The following is a 19,741-nucleotide window of genomic DNA, read 5'->3' on the forward strand; positions in this document are numbered from 1 at the left end:
TTAAGAAATCTCTAAGCTCTAATGCTGGTCTCTTAGTTATAAAATTAGGCCTTTGAGTTTCATGTTCCCAAAGAAACAGAAGAGCATATGCATAATTAATTTTGGAGACGCATTAGCTCTAGTGTAGATTTAAAGTCCAGTGGATCGCTGGATGTATAAATTACATTCCTTCAAAGTTCCTTAAAATAACAGAACACTTAAGCTCACTTTTGGGGGATTCTATATCCAGTTATTGTGCTGATATTTGTGTAGATCTTTTACTTTTGAATTTTCCAAACACAGATAACGTCTAAACCTATTTACTCTCAATATATTGGGTTATGACATGTGACATCACAATATTTTCATGTTCTTTGAATAGAAATTTAATTGCCATTCCTTGTCCTACTCTAACCACCCAGTTACTCTTAATCTATTTATAACTTTTAAGGTCTTAAATGCAAGTGGCCCAGTCAGCTTTATCTATCAGCATGGGGAGCAGGGGTCACCGTACTGATCTGAGGCCTCCTGACAAAGAACCAGCCACCATTTATATTCTTTGCTCACCAAGACTGGACTGAGAATTCCCTGATCACGTCATCCTTCTGACCTCTGGGCTGTGTCCAAATAAATGTCTATATGGAATGCTCTCCCGCTATTCTCTACCTGCCCATATATGGTCATTATTCAGGATCCGCTTGGTTGACAGGAATCTCTCACCCAATCTCTGCCTTCATATCCTATGATTTGAGGTCACATTTACTGGACCACTACCAAGTGTGTGCCAGGCACATTTTACAATACCTCTCCTGAGATGTATAATATTTCTTATGCTCATTTTGTAAATTTGGAAACTGGCACTCAGGGAGACTAAGTAACTGGCCACTCAAATAGCAAGTATTAGAGCAGAGTTATAAACCCATGACTATGTCTGAAAATAAAATATACCAGCATATGTGGCAATATAATGCCCTTGACCATTTCTTCTATCATTATATTGTTCCAAAGAACTGTGATACCTTTCTAGGGTTATTTCGCTTTTTGCATACTTGTATATGTTTTCATAACTAGATGTTAAGTTCCTTCATTAGAAGAGCCATATAATTCTAATTTTTATCCTCCATAACTCCTTATACAAATAGATACACAATAAATGCCTACTTAGTTAATAGGATTTATTTTACTTAATAATTCATATAAATATTTCAAATGTCTGATTTAAAATACACTTGATTCTTTTATAACTAAGTATATAATTTATTTCTTGGAATTTCATGATACAAAAGGCTTAAACCTGAGCAAAGCTTGACTAATTAACAAGTTTCAATAAAGACACTGGTGGTTATTAATGATTTCCATACCAGAGTTTGGCTTACATTTTTGCCTGGAACCTGCTTTTACAGGAAATATATCTCTGTACTTGGGATTGGTTGACACCATAGATGCTGGTCCATGTGAAGGTCCCTCCTATAATAATTGTCCAGAATGTATGTCTTTGCAAAGGATTGGGATCAAAACTAAAAGAAAAGAAACAGAAAACAAATTTTAACCATAAGCAAAAAACTACAGAAAATCCTAGAATATTTTTTGGAAGCAAGCAATGTGTATCTATATAAATATGCACACAGATATAAACACATACAAATTTATTAAATAATAAAAAAGGGAAAAAATTCCTAACTTAAGTTCAATGAAATAAAAATGGATACTTTCAGAGAATTGGAAATTCTGGCTGGGACTGAAGGAAAACAAATGTTCTAATTATTCTGAGCTTTCATAAAAATTGTTCTCCAGTGGCCTTAGGAAATTGTTATTTAAATAAGTCTGCTGTGCTATAATCAGAGAAGAGCATGAAACTAAAAAGAGAGAGAGCAATAAAGAGAGTAAGGTTCCTAAGTGCACCATAGCAATAGATAGGGTACTGAAATGAACACAAAATTGACACATTTTGCATATATAATTTCTCTCCTAACACATGTATAGTCATATTTCTAATTTATATTCAAGCTCAAGAACTCAATTAATGCAGTTGAAAGGCTTTCATCTTCTAAAATTACCATGTCATTATAATCATACTTTCTTAAATGCTGTATGCACAAGCTAAATGTTAGTAGTGAAAAGTCACTAAATGACATGTACTTAAGTCCAAAATATTGTCACAAAAAAGCTCAACTTCTGTATTGAATATGTGTTTTAACTCTTCTTAATGAATTATCTTGGAAGGAATGATTCTGTTCATCCATGAAACACAATATAAGTTTGACAAATTTCTGCAAAATTGGCTTTCATAGAAACTTTCTAAAAATTATGAAATTCTGCAAATCCATTTCAATCTTATATTTAAGATGAGTTAAGTTTTCAGATTTCATGTATATCCCAGCATTCCTATGGAACTATAAGAGCCTCTACTCCATTCTCTAACACTTCATATCAAAGTTGTGTTTCAAGGGTGTTGACCCTTTAACCCACAGAGAAAACAGCTACTATATTAGCTAATGGAAGTCAAGAGCCAAAAGGTTTCAGGAATCTACTTGAAGGAAGTAAGACAAGATTTAGAATACCCAATTTAGTGGTTTTAGGCCATACAATATATGTATGACAACTATAACCATACAGACAATACCAACACAAAATCCTTCTCTTGTTTTATCACCACCAGAGCAGGTATTTTGCCCACCAATATTCTCAAACATATCAGACACACAAGAGATACACAATAAAGCTTTTCATTATTATTTAATAGTTGGCATCCTCCATAGCAAAGGTCATAAAACTGTCTAATATTTTACTTTAATAATCTCTTATTGGTGTATAAGTTGTCACTTCAATGAAGCAATATGGGTTGCCTTTGTACAAAGTGAGAGTTATCTTGCAGAAAAATTAATGATTCTACATCCTCTCCCCTCAGCCTCGCCTACTAGGAAATTTAGGAGTAAGCAAGATCTTCTGAGTGTCCATTAGTTGTTTCTGCTTCTCTGTATCTATTCTCTTGTCCTCTAGTAACAGCAAACCAATCTGCTTTGGGAAATGACCATTTCACCATAAAGTAGTCTAAATGGTTGTCAATAATATGTCCTGTTCTGCCACAGCTAAGGGATGGAATAATGCCCAGGCTAGGAAAACTGGAGGTGCTCTTCCTTTGAATCTCAGTCTTGAGGTTAAAAAGCAATTATTGAAAATAGTGGAAGTTGACTCATCATAATTCAACTTATCTCTGCAATTAACACATTGTCCTTGACCAATTTCTGAAAAGGCTCTTCTCAAACATTGGCACCATTTTCAGAAAACTAGAAGAGAGTCACCAAGTAAGAAATGTTTTTTGTTTCTTCTTGCCAGTGATTTCAGCTTGCCACTCTCAAAGTAGGACTGCTTGAAGAGGAAATAAGCCAGTCCATATGAAAATGAGCCCCTCCCCACATTGAACATAACAAGAATGACACTACTGATCCACACCAAAAGGTGTTTTAAATATTCCTCTAAGCTGTGTGGTATATTTGTGATGAAATATCTAGTTTCTCCACTGGTCTTTCTCTAGGAAAACTAAATAGCTGTTGAGGATATGCTATATTGTACAATATGACACTTGAGGCATTAGTAATAATTTTCTAGTCAATACTCTAGAAATAATATATAATAAAATATTTGTACATATATAATTATGAAATATAATAATAATATATACTGCCAGGGCAACATCAATAGAAAAATTCTCTAGGCTGTTCGAAACAAAGAACTGTCAGAATGACAGCATGATCCTTTAGTGTTTTTCTCTTAAGAGGTTTCCTTTTCTTATTTCTCCACTCCCTCTTCCCTAATTACACTACCCCACCCTTTGACCAATTCCAGATTTTAATATCTGGAAGAAAAATGCTCTTTTGCTATCAATCCTTTCTCAGAAGGAAGTTACATTCTATGTAACTAAGCAACCATCTGACTGCTTTAACCCATTAAAGACCTGGTAGAAACCCCTCACGCATTAACATACCAGCTTCAATTTTTCATACCATCTATTTGTTTTCTGATGTAAATCTATTTGTTTTCTGATGTAAATCTACTACTTCAATGATGAGATTATTTTTATAGGAAAGAAAAAAAACAAAGGAGTGTTCTATTTACCAGGAGATAAATAGCAACTTACTTCCAGAAGTTTAATCTTCCACCATTATAGCTATCATTTAGAATAGTGCTGATTCCACCTTGAATCACTACAGACTGTATAATCACAGATGAAAATCCAGCCACCATGATCCCAACTTGAAAAACATCTGTCCAGATAACTGCTTTAAGACCACCCTTTGAGGGAAAAAAATATTAGGATTAATGCTCTTATCAGACATCATTATCATCTACATGCTTATATATTATGCTGGACAAGAATAATGAAAACATAGATCTTGACCAAGGAATACACTTAAGGTAATAGACAGTAAGGTTGGGAGAACCTTCAAAAGAGGGTGTGATTTAAGCCAACCTTTCAGACAGAAGCAGAGGTGAAGATGGAAGGTCATCCCAGAAGAGAAAACAGCATGGACAAAAGCACAAAGAATTCAAAGTACATGACATGTTGAATGTGGCCAGAGTGAAACTGCAAAAGCAATGTCATAGATTTTATCCTATAGGCAGGGCTGATATTCAATCAAGTATGCACACAGAATGTCATGCCAGTTGTTGACATAGTAAAATTGTTTTGTACTAGCCACTGACACAAACTTCCCAGTGTCTCTCTCCAGTCCCTGTGTCCTTGGCTGAACTATCCCCTCCCTGAGATCCCCATCTTCTAAAAAAATCCACTAAAGTCTTAAGACCCATTATGTCAGATATGCCACAAGAGTTGCACCACTTCTAGAAATTAGCATCCATTATAACACCAGTGTCCATACTATCTGATTGTTAAATATTTTGACTGCGATTCCTGCCTTTAGGCTATGGGATACTATCTTACATTTCTTTTCTTTTCCTTTTTTAATCTAATTTTATTTTTTCAGTGTTCCAAGATTCATTGTTTATGCACCATACCCAGTGCTCCATGCAATATATCTTAGGTTTCTAAGCTGAGGAATAGTATGAACACAAATATAATAATTTAGCAATAGTAAGGGTGAAGTAGGAGACAAGACTCAGGACCACTGCAATGGTTCAGGTAAAAGAAAAAAGTTTTAGTTATAATCAATGCTCTATAAAGAATCAAATTTTTCCCCAGCTGGACGCTTTCTTATAAAAAAGTTACACTGTGGGTGGTAGGAGTAGGAGAGGACATACAAACAATCTAGTCTGCAGAACACAACTATTGGAATTTTCAACTTTGCAAAACAGTTGGTAGAGTGAAAGAAGAAATAAGGTTCTTGACATACCAGTGTGCAGTAGAATGTACAGACCACCCCTGTTGCCACTACTGCACCCCACAGATCAAATCCCGTGACTGTAAAAAGAAAAAAAGAAAAGAAAATGCATGTATAACTGTGAAACATGTATAATAAAAATATTTCTCAAAAAATCATCAATAGGAAGTGATATTATTTATGGGGCACCTATCTTTCTACCTACTTTTCTACTCCTGCTTAAAACTAGATCCAAATCTCATAAAATGCCCCTAAACAAATGAAGTTTAAAATTTTACTTGGTAAGTTAAATGGAACTAGTTTCTGCCCTTAGAGAGCATACCTGGATCCACCACTGCCTAAATTAAATACATGAAAAAGCATTTATATTGTAATGAAGCTAAGAAACAACATGATTCTGTGAGGTAGTTACCCAGACTGAATGGGGTCAGAAAGTATGTGTCTTCATACTTCAAATAAACACAATATTCTACCAGTCCTTGAAAGACAAGTTGTGCATGTTACTAAGATGAGACCAAGAAAGAGAAAAGTCATATAATTTGCTACCATTTATCTAAGTGGAGGGGCATATTATATTCTTTCTAAATGGAAGAATAGCAACTCTGCCCATATCTGTGATAACCTATATAAAATGGGCCAATTCCTTGAAAGACACAATAGGCTAAAACACTCATGCAAGAAGAAATACACTATCTAAATAGGCCAATAGCTATTAAAGAAATTGAATCAATAATTAAAAACCTTCCAAAACAGAAAGCTCTAGGCCCAGATGGGTTGACTGGTAATTTCTACCAATTTAAGGAAAAAATTATACCAATTCTCTGCTATATCTTTCACAGAATAGAAGAGGGAATACTTCCTAACTCATTCTAAGAAGCCACTATTGCTCTAATGCCAAAACCAGATAAAGACATTACAAGAAAACTACAAACCAATATTTCTCATGAACACAGAAGCAAAAATCTTCAGCAAATTGAAAATTAACAAGTAGAATCCAAAAGACTATAAAAAGAATTATATACCATGACTGAGAGGGATTTATTCCAGGTATGCAAGGCTGGTTCAAAATTTAAAAATCAATTAATGGAATCTATCATATTAACACACTAAAAAAGAAATATCACATGATCATATCAAAAGATGCAGAAAAAACATCTGACAAAATGCAACATCCATTTATTATAAAAACTCAGTAAACTAGGAATAAAAGGGAAATTTCTCAACTTGATAGACTGTGTACAAAAATCCTACAGCCAACATCCTACTTAAGACTGAGAGATTCAAAGCTTTCCCACTAAGATCAGGTCCAAGACAAGGATGTTCCCTCTCACTGCTCCTTTTTAACTGGAAGTTACTGGAAGTCCTTGCTAATGCAATAAGGCAAGAAAGGCAATAAAAGGTATACATATTGGGAAAGAAGAAATAAAACTCTTCTTTTTTCACAGATGACATGATCATTGATGTAACAAAAACTGAAACTAGTAAGTGATTACAGCAAAGTTGTAATACACAAAAGTCAATTGTTTTCCTATATAATAAATTGGCCTCAAATGTGAGTGATATAATTGATAACGTTAAGATGTACCTTGATTCATTTGCAATGACATGGATGGAATGAAAGGGTATTGTGATAAGTGAAATAAGTCACTCAAAGAAAGATAATTATCATATGATCTCACTGATATGAGGAATTTGAGAAATGAGACAGAGGATCATCGGGGAAGGGAAGGGAAAAGTGAAACAAGATGAAATCAGAGAGGTAGACAAACCATAAGAGACTCTTAATTTCAGGAAACAAACTGAGGGTTGCTGGAGAGGGATGGGGTGACTGGGTGATGGACATTGGGGAGGGTATGTGCTATAGTGAATGCTGTGAATTATGTAAGACTGATGAATCACAGACCTGTACCCCTGAAACAAATAATACATTATATGTTAATTAAAAAAAAAAAAAGACAAGATGTACCTTAATTCAAAGCCAGGGCAGAAGCACAACTGGAGTAACTTGGACATGCACACATTGTGGAGTGGGCATGTAAAATGATACAACATTCAGAAAAAATTGTTTTCCAGTTTCTCTTAAATTGTGTACATGAAGCTGCCCTGTACTAGGTTATCATGGGTTTATGTTTAACTACACTGCTTCCAGGCATTCAACCAATAGAGATAAAAATATGTGTCAAAAGCAACTCCTCAGACACATGCTACCAGGATCTGGAAGGAAGACTAAATCTGGTCTTGGTATTGATGAAGATGACGCTACTACTGATGCTGGCAATGTTGCCATAACCAGAGATGTTGCCCCTCAAAGGAGATGACAACATATCACGTATGGAAGAAACAGACTAAGTGCTGCCCCACGAATTATTTGTACATGTATTCAATACTTTATCTTTATTCCCTCCGGTAATATATTTTCTTTTGGGGGGGATAATATATTTCAAGGATGTTTTTCTTTATTTTTGTTAATATTTTAAAAATCTCTATGACATGGCAAGAACTATTTAAGGGGAAGATAAGATTTCTTTGTGAGTGAGATGCTGTGATATTTAGGAACTAAAGCCCAGCTCCTTTTTCATTCTTCGTTCCACACTGGCTTATTTTAATGGAACAAGGTAACATTTGTTGTAAGATGTATGTAAACTAATGTTGACTGTGTGGTCTAAAGTGTTTAGCAATCAGGGCCCCTGGGTGGCTCAGTGGGTTAAAGCCTCTGCCCTTGGCTTGAGTCATGATCCCAGGTCCTGGGATCAAGCCCCGCATCAGGCTCTCTGCTCAGCAGGGAGCCTGCTTCCCCCTCTTTCTCTGCCTGTCTCTCTGCCTACTTGCGATCTCTGTCAAATAAATAAGTAAAATCGTAAAAAAAATAATAATAAAGTGTTTAGCAATCAAGCAGATTCCTTAGTAAGGACCAAATTTTTTGTTACTAAAGTGTTCTGAGCTATACCTTGATGTTTAAAAGAAAAATATTGGTTAAAACAACTTTCACCTTCTAGGATCTGTTTTTTAAATCTTCTATCCCTTATAGTTATCAACTGCATGTACCAGGCACTAGAAACTCATATGTTAAACTGAACCAACTTGATGGGAATAACTATCTATATGGCATGTTTTCCAAAGAAGAGCGTTGTTTAGCAAAATTATAAGCCTATTTAGGTGTGTTGTAAAGCTGCTCAAAAAAGTAACTCAGCAAGTTCGGTGAGTGGAAATGCAGTGTTCAAGTCACATTCTGCTTTAAAAGTTTGTAACAAATGCAAATGAACTTAAAAAAAAAACAAAGCGAGACAAAACAAAACCTGTACAAGAATGATCTTAGTAGTCTTAATTCATAATGGCCTAAAAGTGCCCAATGTTGTTGATAGATAAACAGACTGTAGAGATACAGATGATAAAATATTAGCAATAAACAGGAATGAACTCCTGAAACATGGAGCAACATGAATGAATGTAGCAACATGTAGCAACATGTATGTAGTAACATGAATGAATCTCAGAAATATTTTGTTGAGCAAAATAAACCAGTTACAAAAGAGGTACTACATGATTCCATTTATATAAAATCAAAGAAAAGGGAAAACTAATTCATGGTTGACAAAAAAAATCAGAAAGTGGCAGCTTGGGTTGGCAGGGGAATTTATTATAAAGAAGCACAAGAAAATCTCCTAGGATTAAATGGTGAAAATAGTCTGTATCCAGTTGGGTGGTGGTCACATAACTATGTACAATTGTTAAAACTAGTTCAACTGTACACTTAATTTCTGTACATTTATTGTGTATAAGTTGTATTTCAACAAAAAATGGTTTTTAATTTTAAGAAGCAAGGGGGGGCACCTAGGTGGCTCAGTGGGTTAAAGCCTCTGCCTTCGGCTCAGGTCATGATACCAGGGTCCTGGGATTGAGTCCCACATCGGGCTCTCTGCTCAGGCGTTTCCCCCTCTCTCTCTCTGCCTGCGTCTCTGTCTACTTGTGATCTCTGTCTGTCAAATAAATAAATAAATAAATAATAAAATAAGAAGCAAGAGGGGCGTCTGGATGGCTCAGTTAGTTAAGCATCTGACTCTTGACCTCAGCTCGGGTCTCGATCTCAGGGTTGTGATTTTAAGCCCTGCATTGGGCTCCATGCTAGGTGTGGAGCCTATTTATAAAGAAAAAGATTTTAAAAGTGAGAAAGAGAAATTTATCAAATCAATTAATTGCAACTGCATAAACTTATTTGAGTCCTGATTCTAACAAACACTGAAAAAAAATCAAGGAAAGCTGAACATTGACTTCATATTGATTTTTTTTAAATAATGTTAATATTTTATTTATTTATTTTTTCAAGATTATTTATTTGTCAGAGAGAGAGAGTACAATCAGTGGGAACAGCAGGCAGAGGGAGAAGCAAGCTCCCCACTAAGCTGGGAGCCCAATACGGGATTCAATCCCAGGACTACTGGGATCATGACCTGAGCCAAAGTCAGACACTTAATCAACTGAACCACACAGGCATCCCAAAAATAATGTTAATATTTTAGATATGAATATGGTATATTGTATGTACAAAACACATCCTGGTATGAACTTCCAGTTATAAAATACCTAAGTCACATAGATGTAAGGTACATGACTATAATTAATAATCCTATATTACATATTTAAAAGTTGCCAACAGAGTAAATATTAAAAGCTCTCATCACAAGAAAAAGAGCTTTTGTAACTTTGTATGGAGACAGATGTTAACTAGACATTTGGTAGTCATTTTGCAATATATACAAATCTTAAATCATTACAATATAATACAATGTTATAATTATATCCCAGTAAAAAAATTAGCACATCATTATTTTTAAAAGATACTGAATTCAGATGAAATGATGAAATACTTCAGATGTACAGCAAAATACTCTAGTGAGGGAAACAGAGTGAACTGAAACAAGAGTTGATAATTTTTAGTGTAAAGTATACATTAGAGTTCAATATACTATTTTCTTTTTTCTAGCATATACTTATTTAAAGTTTTCTATATATATTTTTTAAAAGGTAAAATGAAAACGATTGGATGTAGAGAGTGTTAAGATTCATTTCAGTTAAACAAGTTTCTATGGCACATCTGTTGCATACCAAGTTCTATATTTATCTTTGGTCACAGTAATATATGCAATTGATATTCAAGTGGTCACAATTCAGCAGCGTCTTGAGCCCTAACTCCTATGGAATAGCCCAATAAACTGATAAGATCAGAGTCCTTGATTTCTTCATAGATGGAAGACAGTACTCTCTTACTGCCAGAACTGCACTTTAAAACCCTAAGGCCACATCTTTAATTATACTTACTGCCAATAGGTAACTTATGAAGTTTATAAGTTAGCTCTTTACACATGAAATGACTCGATCATGATGTTGGTAATATTGACTTGGAACATGCCTGACATTCAGAATTCAAGAGCATGTTATATAATGGAATATTTTATAATGATACTGTTGTACTTTATAAACTTATGTAATAATTATTATCTATCTTCCATGAAAGCAGGAAATTAGAGTGTGGGTTTAGCAAGGCTTTCCATTTTATATTAACTCCAGGAATTGCATAACATTTTCCCCATCAGAGGACACCTGTACATTTCATAAGGAAGCCTAAAAGATAAACTAACATCTGATTGATAAGAATCCAAAGGATATGGGGTTTTCCGAAAGCCTTTTAAGGATATGACTAACAGGCATCTTTGCCTCAGGAAACTATTCCAGTTCCATGGCTTTTATCCGCCCAAAACCAGAGAGTACAGGAGTATGTCAATCAGCACCATCTTCAAGTATTTGTTTAAAAGGACACCATAGCCATTTCCATTTTGTCACTAGGAGTAAGCTGATATTTCAAATCACACAGATCTCCTTCTCTTGCATTTTGGACAATAATAGAAACGGAAATAAGGAAAGCTCTCTCCCTGACACATTTTATGATGGAGCTGAGCTGAGTAACACAAGAAGCCTCTTGACTAAGGGCTTCCACCAAGGAATAAAGTGCAGCCATTCGTGATTTACACTACAGGGGGCGTTCATTCTGAAGGAGTGGAGCATGGTGGGTTGGCACTTCAGAGATTCACTCCTCAGGGAAGTCGCCCTTCATTAATCATAGATCTTTTGGAGCTATCGATCCAGAAATGCAAAGAAGCTGCTAAACACTAAGCCCATCTTGCTCCCCTCAAGCTGATGCAGGTTACTGGAAACATCCCTCCAACTCCACAACTCCTCAAAGAGAGAATAAGTTCTATTAAAAATGACCCCCAAAATGTGACGGATGTAACTGGTAACTCTAAAATATACCTTGATTCAAAGCCAGGGCAGGGGCATAAATAACAATTCCAGTATACAAAATCTACAAGAAAAAAGAAACAAACTGTATGAATTATAAAATAAATAGTCAATTTTTCTATAACCTCAATAATGAATTAAAACAGTAGTTTCAATATACTTAATAAAATATGTTTGTAACTTGAAAATGTTATTTAAGTGGAGTTGATTCTCCTGTTTGCGGTGTGGTCATAGTTTACAAAAATCTTATATGACCCATTTTGTTAAAATTATGGACTTTTCACATGGTGCTTAGTGCAGATAGTCACTGATCCATTCCCTCAAGCTTGAAATCAACTCTCCTCAATCTAAACAATTAGGAAGAAAAAACACAAGTTTAAAAGGGGATGGTTCCCCATTCACATGATTTCAAACTATTATTAATCACTGAATGATTAACTGGGAAAACAGTGAAAAGTTTGTAAACTGGTTTTAAAAAGTTTTCATGCTCACTAATTAAACAAAAGTATATATTTACACTAAAAAAATCTTGAAAGCCAAGAAAAATCATATTCCATCTTTTCTATATATTATTTTTCACTCATACACCTAACAAATATTTATTAATCCAGGGTATGATAAATATGGTCTTTTTTCTCAGAACATCATTTCCACTGCATTTGATCTTTCAAATGTATCATATATATTCTATGTGGTTTTTTTCCTATAAAATGTATTATGGTTCTATGATTCTCTATGAGTCCATGTTTACTCTATAAAAACATATTATGAAAAAAGCCATATTACAGTATTTGAATAATTGATTATATTACATGGGTAGATCAACGGAAATAAGTCCTTCAAGTGGGAGATGCTAAAGTTTTCTTCTTTTTTGCAAGAAGGAACCAGACTTCCACAGTCATTATCCTGACCAAGTTAAAGATTTGAAAACAAGGCCATGGACCATCTTCCTAACACCTGTTCCCCACTTTTCATTTCAGTAGGCATTTCTAAGAATTATACAAAGAGGGTCTGAACAGTTGGCAAATGCAAGCTACCAGCTTCAGTTCTTTGTCAGGATCTCTGCCAGACCCCAAAGGGCTCCTTTCTTTTACCAATGACCAACCTAAGTTATGCAATTTACAGAAACATAAAATGGAGTCAAGTTAAACAATTTACAAAGGCTCTCTGTGACACTGTTGCAAATGCTTCGGTAGCTTGTGATTGGAGAAGTGAATTACAAATAAGGATGAGAATGAAAAGTCCTTCCTGGACTTCCATGATCAAACCCATCCCTACAGCACTCAGCTGCCAAGAGGAAGATGGATATAAATGAAGAGACTATAATCATGACAAGCCTCCAGCAACTTGGATGAAGAATGGAAAGTAATGACAAATGTTTTCCCTTTTTAGTTTACTCCTATTTTCAACACTTCTTTTTTGTCTTTCATGTGCTTACCAAATAAGTTTAGCCCAGGTGCCTTGGCTGAAAACATTTTAGACAACAGAAGGTAAAGCAAACTAAGGGAGAGTGACTTACTGTTTGAACAATGAAGAGGACTGTTCCACAGAGACGGACACATTTGTTAAACCGGAGCTCTAAATACTGTTTCCAAAAAAGGAAGAAATGGTTAATATGTGAAAACTTTATATACCTTTTAAAAAATGATCTGCTTAAGAAGTAAAGGGGGTTAGAAATTCAAAACAACTTCAGTCATCAAAAAGAATGAAATCTTGCCATTTGCAACAATGTGGATGGAACTAGAGGGTAAAGTGAAAGAAGTCAGTCAGAGAAAGACAAATACATGATTTCACCCATATGTGGAATTTAAGAAACAAAACAGATGAACATAGGGGAAGGGAAGAAAAAATAAAATAAGATAAAAACATAAAGGGAGGCAAACCGTAAGAGACTTTTAACTATAGGAAATAAACTGAGGGTTGCTAGAAGGGAGGTTGATGGGGAGATGGGCTAACTGGATGATGGTCATTAAGGAGGGGACGTAAAGTAATGGGCACTGGGTGTTATATGCAGCTGATGAATCACCAAATTCTACCTCTGCAATTAATAATACACTCACTATATGTTAACTAAATTGAAATTTAAAAAAATTTAAAGCAACTTCGTAAGTGATTTGTATTCTGTATTCCTATATTACTACTATTTTTCTTTACATATACTAAAATTGGCTCTTGCTTTAAAGTACAGTTCATTGGATTTTCACATATACAGGATAGTTCCATCACCCTCAGAGAACCTTGTTATGTTGTTCCTTTACGGTCAAACTGTTCCCTAAACCCTAAACCTTGGCAATCACTGATCTGTTCTCCATCCCTAGTTTTGGCTTTCCCAGAATCTCACCTAAGTGGATTATATTCTGCAACTTCAAAATGAGTGAAGTGCTCTTTTCCCCTTTCTCTTGCTATCTACTTCAGATATTTCCCTGATTCACTTGGGAATCAGCCCTTTCCCACTGCAGGCAATTGTGATGGACTTGTCCATCAAGGTGTCCTGCCTCTTTTGACTAAGGGATGGTCACATGACCCAAGCTCAGCCAATCAGCTCCTCTCTCCAATGGGTATTTGGCTCTTGGACGTATAATATAAAGACAGAAAATGACTGAAGCAGAAGCAGACTGATCTAACAGTGGCCTGAAGAGGTTTCACTGGCTTCTGTCCTTTTCACAGCTTATTCATCCAGCTTTTCACTCTGTTCTATGGGCTACCCCTATATCCTCCCAAATAAATTATTTTTTACTTAAATTGGCCTAAGTCAGTTTCTGTTCAGAGCCAACAACCCTGCCAATTTTTCATACTCTCCTTGGTATCTGCTATATCTTGAAATATAGTCAGCTCATCTCCTATATTATATGTCATAATATAGAGTTAGAATCATAGAATTTTGAAGCTGGAAAGAAGCTGGGGTCTCAAACATTCTTCAACTTGAATACTATTACTATATAATATTACTATACTAATACTAATACTATTACTCACGTAGAGGGAATTTTAAAGCTGAAAACAGTCTTCATACCAGAAAAAAAGGAGGAAGGAAAAACTGACATTAAGTAATAGTCTGGAGAAATGACACCATATATTTTTGCTCCATAATCACAGGTAACATTTATAGAGTACTTGCTATGTCCTCCCAACAACTCCCTGAGGCCAGAACTACCATTAGAGGGGAGGGCACTGGGGCTAAGAGATACCAGAGTTGCAACCTTATAGCTCTCAAAGCCGCAATGCAAGTCTAGGACTATTTAATGCCTAAATCTGGACAGGGAACAATTATATTATTCCAAATAAGTAAGTAAGGAAACCGACCATAGCTTTGAGTAGGTGGCACTGACACATAGTAGGACCTTCCAAAACAACTGACAGGTAAAAAAATATGCAACACATTATAGTTTTAGGGAGGAGTTCCAGCCCTCAACCCAGTTCTACTTGTGACTGCACAAGCTTGGGGCAGTCACTGGAGATCTTAGGCTCCTCTTCTTGAAATTGAGGATCACAGTATTAATTCTTTTCCCTCTTACTTTGCAGGAGTTTGGAGACAATTGAATGATATAAATGGATGGGGAAATATTATAAACTGTAATTCAAAACTAAGACATTAAGAAGTTGGATCTAAATCCACAGATTAATATAATTCACAATTATAAGCATACATACATATTCACAAATAAATATAAATGAATAATAAAGACAAATATAATCCAAAAATACATATTTTACACACACACACATACACACACACACACATATATGTACACACACAGATACACACACACACACACACACATATTCTGGATAACTCAGATCCAACACACAGATTACATGGATCCAGAAAGATCCTGAAAAAGTGGGGAATGAAACTGGATTCCTGCATTTTACTTCTTGTCTGTGGGTCTGGAATTGGTGAAACACCTATCAGGCCTATACTTTGAAGGCAGGGATAAATAGATAACAAAAATGCTTCTGAACAGCCAATTCTAATAGAGAAATGTAAGCAGGAAGAGATTTCACATTTGAGCTAGAATGCCAAGGTATCCCTCGATGCTGGACTTCTTATTCTGTATAGGTGGTTCCACCTCTCAGCACAAAACATGCAAAAAATACAAGAAAGTGTTTGCTATGGCCAACTGTCAGGGACAAGGCATGTTATCTAACTTCCCTGACCCCTACTGCTGGGCACCCGTGAGTCATGAACACCCCCAGCATGCCCAAACCCTTGGTGTTTGGTTCTACTTCTCTTGTTCTCTATGCACTCTTTTAAGCCCTGCCTGGGTTACCACTGCTTTCAGAAGCAGACTTACCAGAGCTTTCAGAAGCAGACAGTAGGCACCACTGCATAGTCCCAGGCATGTGTTTACTTTGCCTCACACTCTCTTATGTAGCTTAATTTTGTCTGCCAACATGGGGCTCTCATAGTACCCCCCTCATAAGGATTGTTTAGAGTATTGATTCAGATAATGTATGTGTATAAAACATGCAGCCCAGTGCCACACATGTATTAAACATTTGGTAAACGTTAACTTTTTGCCATTTTTGGCTGGAACCCTGCTAACAGCCTCCACCACGGGAAATGTGTTGGAAATCTGTTTCTGGTTGAGTTAATGTTGCTGCCCCTGAGGAGGCATGGGTCAGTGCTTATTAGAGGAGCATTCCTCTCTAGGGACTGAAGTCCTCTTGCAAGGTTCTTGAAACCCCTTCTGAGTTCTAGAGTTGGTTAACTACACATCAGAGCTCATGGATGCAAACTGCCTAAGGGCTCATCAGGTAACATATACCAGTGGATCAGCCAGGTGTTCATATATTAAAATGTTGAAATAGTTCTCATATCCACTAAGAAATATGTCATCTCATTTCTCTCTCAAAACCAAGTACTCCCTTCACCCCTGTCCCTTTTCTCTTTCACATTTTTGAGGAAGACAAAAATGCAGATAAAGATTTCTCTATCCTAAGAAAGTAACCATGCACCTACAATGATGAGGCCTCAATATAGAAACTGACAGGAGGTGAAAGCAATGGCCTTAAAACGAGTTCCTGCATCACAGGGAATGTGAGCCCAGTGTCACCACTCTTCTAAATTTTTTTAAAGATTTTATTTATTTTTTTGACAGAGAGAGAGTGAGAGCACATAAGCAGAGGGAACATCAGAGGGAAAGGGAGAAACAGGCTCCCTGCTGAGCTGGGAACCTGATGTGGGGCTCAATCCCAGGACCCTGGGTTCATGACCTAAACCAAAGGCAGACACTTAACTGCTTAGCCAACTGAGCCACACAGGCACTCCCAGGCTTCTAAATTTTCAAAAGAAACTAGAATCTGGAATTTTATTTGACTTCTCAACATCAGAAATGCTAAATTAATTTTCTTTCAAAACACCATAAAGGTCAAAAAAAAAAAAAAAAAGAAAGAAAGAGAAAACAGTTTGGTCTGGGGAAGCCAGCTTTGTTACCTTTGAGCAAAACAGAGAAATTCTATCCTCCTCACTTCTGGGATGATGACTGAACTCTCCCAAACACAATGGCCAGTGAGTGGAAGGCATGCTGCCCCAGGGGTGCCTCGCCCTGGATGGCGTCACTATAGCCCAGGCGTTTGTCACCAACACTTGTGCCATTGAGGCCCTTTAGCCAGCACCAGTTGAACCAGCCTCACTAGGAAACCACCTTTCCAGTAGCTCTGGATTAGAGCACTCTGTACCTAAACTCAAGCACTGAGGAATGAGTGTAATCACCCTTTGGATCATGACCTGTGAAAGAGGAAACTCTGCCCTGTTTAACCATGTTGCTCATGGGACAGTACCTGGGAAAAGGAGACCAGTGAGGGCACTGAACAGTTCCCTCCACACCCCAGAACTTTTATGCCCCACCCCCAATCCCGCACTCCCATTCAACAGCTCTTTAAACTAAACCAAACATTCCCCATCTTTGCAAAGCCCTTTCCTGCAGACAACTGAAGAACACCTATAACCAGCGGAGCTGTGCGCCAGGAAAGATCATTTTCCTTAATCATCTTTCCAGATACAGAGAAGGTAGGCCTGTTTGATAACCTTGCAGCCAAGTCTTCCTAGTGACCCCAAAACAACCACCTCTGCCCCTACCACCACAAATATTTATGGTCAGTGTTCGTCCAGCACTCACCCTGCTCCAGACACTATTCTGAATGCTATATTTGAATCATCTCATTTAATCCTCCCAACAACTGGATAAGGTAGTTGGTATCATTTTCATTTTAAGATTAAAAAAAAAAAAATAGGGCACAAAGGTTAAATAAATCACCCAAGTTTACCCAGCTAGTAAATGTAGAATCTGGTCTCAAATGCAGGTACTGAGACCAGTTACAGCACCTTAACCATTGGGGAATCCGTCTCTCCAGGGAACATGCCTGTGTGGAAGCAAGGAGGGGAGAGCGCAAATTCTCCTCCAACTTTCCTGGAGAAGTGAATGGTGTCTGGGAACCTGGGACAAGGCCATTCCTTTCAAGGAGGAGGGGCTGAGACTTGAACACTTGCCCTCCCCAGGATAAAAAGTATTAAAATCTTTCCCCTTGACTCCGAATCAAAGATACTAAAAGCAGAAAGGGCCTTTGTGAGCCCTAGTCCAAATCATCCCGTTTACTTTGGAAATTTCTCTTTTTCACTGAGCTCATGCAAGTAACCCCAAAGATTCTGTCGCCGTCACTGGACAACTCTCTCCAAAAGGGGACCTCAGGGGAGGTCACGGACCTGGACAGGGAGGGATTTCGACATGGTGCGGAGTCGGCCATCAGGAAAATCCCTCCAAGACCCTGAAAAGCCCTGCCCCTTTTTCTCCCCAGCGTCCCCTTTCCCCTTTTTACCTCGTAGGTGCTGGTAATTCCCAGTTTGTAGAACACCGGCAGGAAAACCTCCGCGCTGATGGCCACCACAAAGAAGTAAGTGATGGCAAAGATGCTGAATATGGCCCCAAAACGGTACACCTCCGTGGGGGTGCCCAGGACGGTGACTGCCGACATGAAGCTGGCGGTGAGGGACAGCGCCACCGGCACGGCAGTCATTCTGCGGCCGCCCATCAAGAAGTCCTTAGAGGTCTGCTGGCCACCCCCGGCGAAGGCGTAGTAGATGCCAATGGCAGCCGAGATGAGCAGCATCCCGGCGAACACCACGTAGTCCCACACCACGAAGGTGCCGATGCCCCGCGGCGGGTCCATGGTCGCTCGGTCGTGCGGCTGCCCTGGCCCTGGGTACAAACTGTGGCCCTGCGACGCGCTGCCCCGGCCCGCGCTTTACCTCTGCGGCCTGGCGCTCTCTACTTATTCCCCGCGCCGCCGCCGGCGCGGCGGGCGTGGCGCCCGCGGGGATTGGAGGCGTCCTCCAGGTATCCGTCCCCCAGCTGGCCGCAAGCGGCCCGGAGAAGGTGGGAAGGCGCCGTCAGTGGCCTCTGCGCCCAGGGGAGCCAGCGCAGCTCCTCTAAGTGGGACTTCGGGGCGGGGGGAGGTGGGTGGGCACCTCCGCCACGCTAAACCCTCACCTGGTGCAGGGCTCGGGGTGGCCGCGGACACCTGGGAGGAGTCTTCAGCTGCGTTCCGCCGCGAACTGACAGGGGGTCTCTAGAGACCGCCTAAAGGTTACCAACTGGCACCTGCGGGAACGCACCTTTTAAATAAGCGGGCGACCTATGCGGGGTGTGGGTCGAAAGGTATTTGTCACGCCTGCACTTTCAGCTTTCCAGTTCAACAATCCGGGTCCTTAGGAGAAGATACACCTAGAGTTACTAGATTGCCTTACTTGATAAATTAATGGGCGATTCTGGTGACAGTGCGCAGTGAGTTGAGCGTCCAGTTCCTAGACAGGTAAGCATTTACAAAGGACAGGAAGAAATCTGTGCTATTGGTGCCTGCCTTTTCATTCAATAAACATTTCTGATCCCCGGTAGTCTCTCCTAAACAAGACAGTTTCTATAATATTAATAATACCTACTATTTAAGGAAACTTACTCTTTAATAATAATACCTTAAAAATAATACCTACTATTTAAGAAGTTCTATGTGACACAGAACATGCTTGGCACCTTATACATTAACTAGTGTAATTCTTTCAATTACCCTTGAGGTAGGAATAATCTCCATTTTTCAAATGAGGGAACTGGCATAGGAAGATGAAAACACTT

General features: G+C 38.0%; 1 protein-coding gene across 1 annotated transcript in view; it reads right to left on the reverse strand.

Annotated features, from left to right (window-relative positions):
• SLC5A8 (solute carrier family 5 member 8) overlaps nucleotides 1-18,985 on the reverse strand; it is a 64,670-nt gene extending 45,685 nt beyond the window's left edge. The window contains exons 1-6 of the mRNA XM_032844324.1: nucleotides 18,432-18,985; nucleotides 13,132-13,197; nucleotides 11,625-11,676; nucleotides 5,331-5,398; nucleotides 4,118-4,272; nucleotides 1,356-1,496 (exon numbers count right to left, since the gene is read on the reverse strand). Of these exons, the coding sequence (XP_032700215.1) occupies nucleotides 1,356-1,496; nucleotides 4,118-4,272; nucleotides 5,331-5,398; nucleotides 11,625-11,676; nucleotides 13,132-13,197; nucleotides 18,432-18,782 (833 nt within the window). The 5' untranslated portion in view covers nucleotides 18,783-18,985. The remainder of the gene's footprint in view (nucleotides 1-1,355; nucleotides 1,497-4,117; nucleotides 4,273-5,330; nucleotides 5,399-11,624; nucleotides 11,677-13,131; nucleotides 13,198-18,431) is intronic.
• Between the last annotated feature and the right edge of the window lie 756 nt (nucleotides 18,986-19,741).

Source organism: Lontra canadensis, unplaced genomic scaffold (genome assembly GCF_010015895.1).
Source record: "Lontra canadensis isolate GAN:19392208 unplaced genomic scaffold, GSC_riverotter_1.0 scaffold150, whole genome shotgun sequence".
Taxonomy (NCBI): domain Eukaryota; kingdom Metazoa; phylum Chordata; class Mammalia; order Carnivora; family Mustelidae; genus Lontra; species Lontra canadensis.